Source organism: Salmo salar, chromosome 09 (assembly GCF_965601325.2).
Source record: "Salmo salar chromosome 09, fSalSal1, whole genome shotgun sequence".
Lineage (NCBI taxonomy): Eukaryota > Metazoa > Chordata > Actinopteri > Salmoniformes > Salmonidae > Salmo > Salmo salar.
In genome coordinates, this window is record NC_138299.1 from 17,819,359 (window position 1) to 17,823,295 (window position 3,937).

The window sequence follows — 3,937 nt, forward strand, 5'->3', positions numbered from 1 at the left end:
CTCTCTGGTGGAACAAAATGGTGCTTAAGACGTATAACTTAGCTGGTCATACAATTGAGGAGAACCATTGTACCTCTTTGGCGATGCTCGGTGGCGCTTATGTCTGGCCAAAGTGCTCTTGAAGTTTTCAGAAAGTATGGAGTTCCCTATTGAAGCAGAAAATTACACGTCCCCTTTTATCATGCGCGCAGCTGTTGTGCAGAACTTTATTATTGTAAGACATGTGGACAAATAACAGTGCCTCATCAAATACATATGTAGATATATTAGAACAATAAATAAACAGTTTACTTAGCATAATGTTCACCTTAATACGAAACTAACCACATTTCCTCAATTAGCTTTCTAAAATGTCAATGACTATTGTTTGCTCGTTTAGGACGTTGCTCCGCCCCCTGTGTTTGTCGTAAACCTGGCTCCTGGCTACAATAAACCCGAGCTAAGAGCGCCCTGGGCTCGCCTCCTTCTCCAAGGCGATCAATCGGATCTCAGGCGTTCTACAAGCACTCTCTTACGTAGCCATCCAGAAGGAGAGAGCTTCAACAACACGGTTGATTTGCTCAACAAAATCTACCTGCTTTCTGAACCATGTCGTTGAGCCCAAAGCATACAACGCCTTTCTCAGTGACTGATATTTTGAGTCCTATCGAGGAGACCTACAAGAAGTTTAGTGGCATGGACGGCGCAGGGAACCTAACCTCTCCACTGGGAGCTTACCGACAGCCTCAGGTTTCCCAGACTGGCATGCAACAGCACTCCATGGGACACAACGCCACCGTGGCGACCACCTACCACATGCCACACACTGTCTCCCAGTTCTCGCACAGCGCCATGGGGGGATACTGCAATGGGAGCATTGGCAACATGGGAGATCTTCCGTCGTACCAGGAAACCATGAGAAATAGCGCAGCAGCAACAGGGTGGTATGGCGCGAACACGGATCCAAGATATTCAACGAGTAAGTCGTTTTTATTTGATTTCGATTCGTTGTTATTGTTTTGTGAATTGTTTTATGTCACTGTCAGCACTTCTCAAACAAACTTTTAACGAAATGCGGACAGGTTTGAATCAAGACCGCTCACCATCATAGAGTAGTCTGCCATTACATCATTGTTTAATATGGAAAAAAGTATGTTTTCATTTTATTGAACAAAAAGTGTATTATTATTATTATTATTATTATTATTGCATTTAAGTTAACTTGATTGCTAAAGCTGCATTTTAACCTACATTTGGACAATTACTCACGGGATACAGACCATTGCCAAACTACTTCAGGCAAACAAAACGATACATTTACATTGCTGAATATTGAATATGCGTATATGTATGTATATTTTTAAGTTTCTAGATTCATGGGACCTTCCACAGGTATGAACATGACTGGAATGGGGACCCTGACAGGCATGGGGGACGCCTCCAGGTCCATGCCACCCCTGCACGCAGCGCCCAGGAGGAAACGACGGGTACTCTTCTCCCAGGCTCAGGTGTACGAGCTAGAGAGGAGATTCAAACAACAGAAATACCTCTCGGCGCCAGAGCGGGAACACCTGGCCAGTATGATCCACCTGACGCCGACCCAGGTCAAGATCTGGTTCCAGAACCACAGGTACAAGATGAAGCGGCAGGCCAAGGACAAAGCGGCGCAGCAGCTGCAGCAGGACAGCAACCTGTGTCAGCAACAACAGTCTCCAAGGCGCGTGGCCGTGCCTGTTCTGGTGAAGGACGGTAAACCGTGTCAGAACGGCTCCAACACGCCAACGCCGAACCAGCAGCAGGTTCAGCAGCAGCAGCAGCAGCAGCAGCAACATAACGGCTCTGGGGTGCTCCCGGCTTCCAGTAATGGCATCAATCAACATCAAAACCAGCAGGTCCACTCCTTAGTTCAGGCCCAAGACCTGGAGGAGATATCACCTAGCCCCCCTTCACTCCACAGCCAGATCAACATGGCGCAGATAGACACGTCTGCTATAGACTACACCAATAACATGGTCAGCTCCAACCTCCTCTACGGCAGAACGTGGTAGGACCTGCTGTCCTTTTACATTTTTATATTTTAACCTGCGGATGAGCTTAAGAGAAAACGAGACATGTATCATGTTGATATACACATCTGTGCGAAAATGGAGCCCTTGGGTGGCTGAGATGACAACACGCTCAGTCGCATCAGCTGGTCAGGGCACATTTTCTTGACATTTCTAAGAGGGAGACTATTTTTTGAACATTACACGAAATGGCTGCCCTTGAAACAGATTGTGTCGTTTCGGGACCTTTTATAATCAATGTGATGGACTTCCTCATGATGTTAACGTAGATGGGGACTGGAGGGAAAAGGGAGAGATATAGGTGGGATCAGGTATGAACTCTCAAGGTACTAAACCACCCCTCATTTGCGGTGATAACCTTGGTATAATATGCTATTGATATTGTAAACTAATGTATTCATTTAGACTTAAAGAAAGTAGAAACTGTAGGCCTATATGAAGTTTCATTCCAAAACGCTATATATCCATTTTCAGAAATGTTGGTCAATTTTATTGTTTAAATAATTAAATTATGAAAGAGATTGTTGTGTTTTTTTCACTATCTAATCATTCAATGGGTTGTTCAATGAGAGACATGTATTTGTTTAAAACCTCGAATTTGATGGTTTCATTTCAGAAAGACAAATAATGATGTTTTTTTGCTAAATGCTATATATCCGCCTCACTCTCAGAGAAATCAGTAGTACTGCTAGGTTTTACACGGTCAAATGTGACATATAACACCATTTTTAAATATAGAAATGTATACATTATACATTTGTAACATCAATGGCCTATTTAATTAAAACAAATAACATGATTAAATACAGGAATATGAGATCTGTAAAACATTTTACATTTGAGTCATTTCGCAGATGCTCCAGAGTGACTTACAGTAAGTGCATTCATCTTAAGATAGCTAGGTGAGACAACAACATATCAGTCAAATATAGGCTATATGATACTAACATTCCATTCCAGCTAAACAACGGATATATATATAGCGTTTTGCAAAAATAATAATAATTCATACACATCTGAAATCAATGAATAAAACATCGGAGAAAAGTTTTACACACACATAAATGTGCCCATAAGCAATCTGTTAAGAAAACAAAATCAAATGTGAACATTTTGTGGATTTAGCGTTTTGGAAATAAACTACTCATATTTGGCTAACACACGAGAACGCTTTTACCTGTATAATACTTGTTTTGAAGTCGACTTTTTTTGTTTTCTTTATTATTTTGTAAGTTAAAACGAACAAATGCGTGATGGCTGCTGTATGTGTTTCAAACCAATTGAACATTAACAATAAATCACTTGAAGTGCGAGCTATTTCTGGCGAATTAATTTTTATAAGGATCTGGTTGGAGTGCGTTTTCATTATTGTGTGATTGAGACCAAATTGAGTTGGAAAGCAAGGTCGATTGGTTAGCCAACATTGTTCACAGGAGATTTTGCAGAGCCATCGCAAATGTAGGCTGACCAATACACTCAAATATTATAACCTATTGAAAATATTATCCATAAACAATAGTTTTAGCTAAACATAAAGATACAGCAAGTTTGGAACAGCCTTATTATCGTTAGAATAAAAACCTGAAACTTGTTCCATATGTTTTCAACACAGAAATGGTGTGATTCCAAAGCAATAAGAATAGGTTAGTCAACACAGACTTGTTTTACAAGTTCTTAGCCAATTTATATGTCTAATAGAGTCCTTTCTCCTATACATGAATAACACAACCAACTTCAATGTAGTGATATTATCATTATTATTATGATCATTCCTTTTTAAATTATTATTGTTGTTGTTGGTGTTGTGGCACGTTATTGAATGAAATGTAGATCAATTTGTGATAACCTTTCTACTTAATAATGCACATTTTGAAGAACGTGTTTCTCATCAA

The 3,937-nt window shown here is 40.4% G+C and overlaps 1 protein-coding gene across 2 annotated transcripts; it reads left to right on the forward strand.

Annotated features, from left to right (window-relative positions):
• Nucleotides 1–409: 409 nt before the first annotated feature.
• Nucleotides 410–3,348, forward strand: LOC106610802 (homeobox protein Nkx-2.4-like). Of its 2 annotated transcripts, none has more exons than XM_014210392.3 (2): nt 410–958; nt 1,345–3,348. In XM_014210392.3, exons 1-2 carry the CDS (start codon nt 589–591, stop codon nt 2,025–2,027), a joined length of 1,053 nt encoding a protein of 350 aa, XP_014065867.2. In that variant the 5' UTR covers nt 410–588; the 3' UTR covers nt 2,028–3,348. The 2 variants fall into 2 exon arrangements, with proteins under 2 accessions (XP_014065867.2, XP_014065868.2); XM_014210393.3 differs by having other exon boundaries at nt 411–958; nt 1,372–3,348.
• Nucleotides 3,349–3,937: the final 589 nt, after the last annotated feature.

Excerpts from the sequence above, each read along its gene's own strand:
- LOC106610802 (XM_014210392.3), top strand. The coding sequence starts at position 589 with ATGTCGTTGAGCCCAAAGCATACAACGCCTTTCTCAGTGACTGATATT. Across the intron at positions 959-1,344 it reads GGATCCAAGATATTCAACGA|TTTCTAGATTCATGGGACCT; the intron begins GTAAGTCGTTTT and ends TATATTTTTAAG.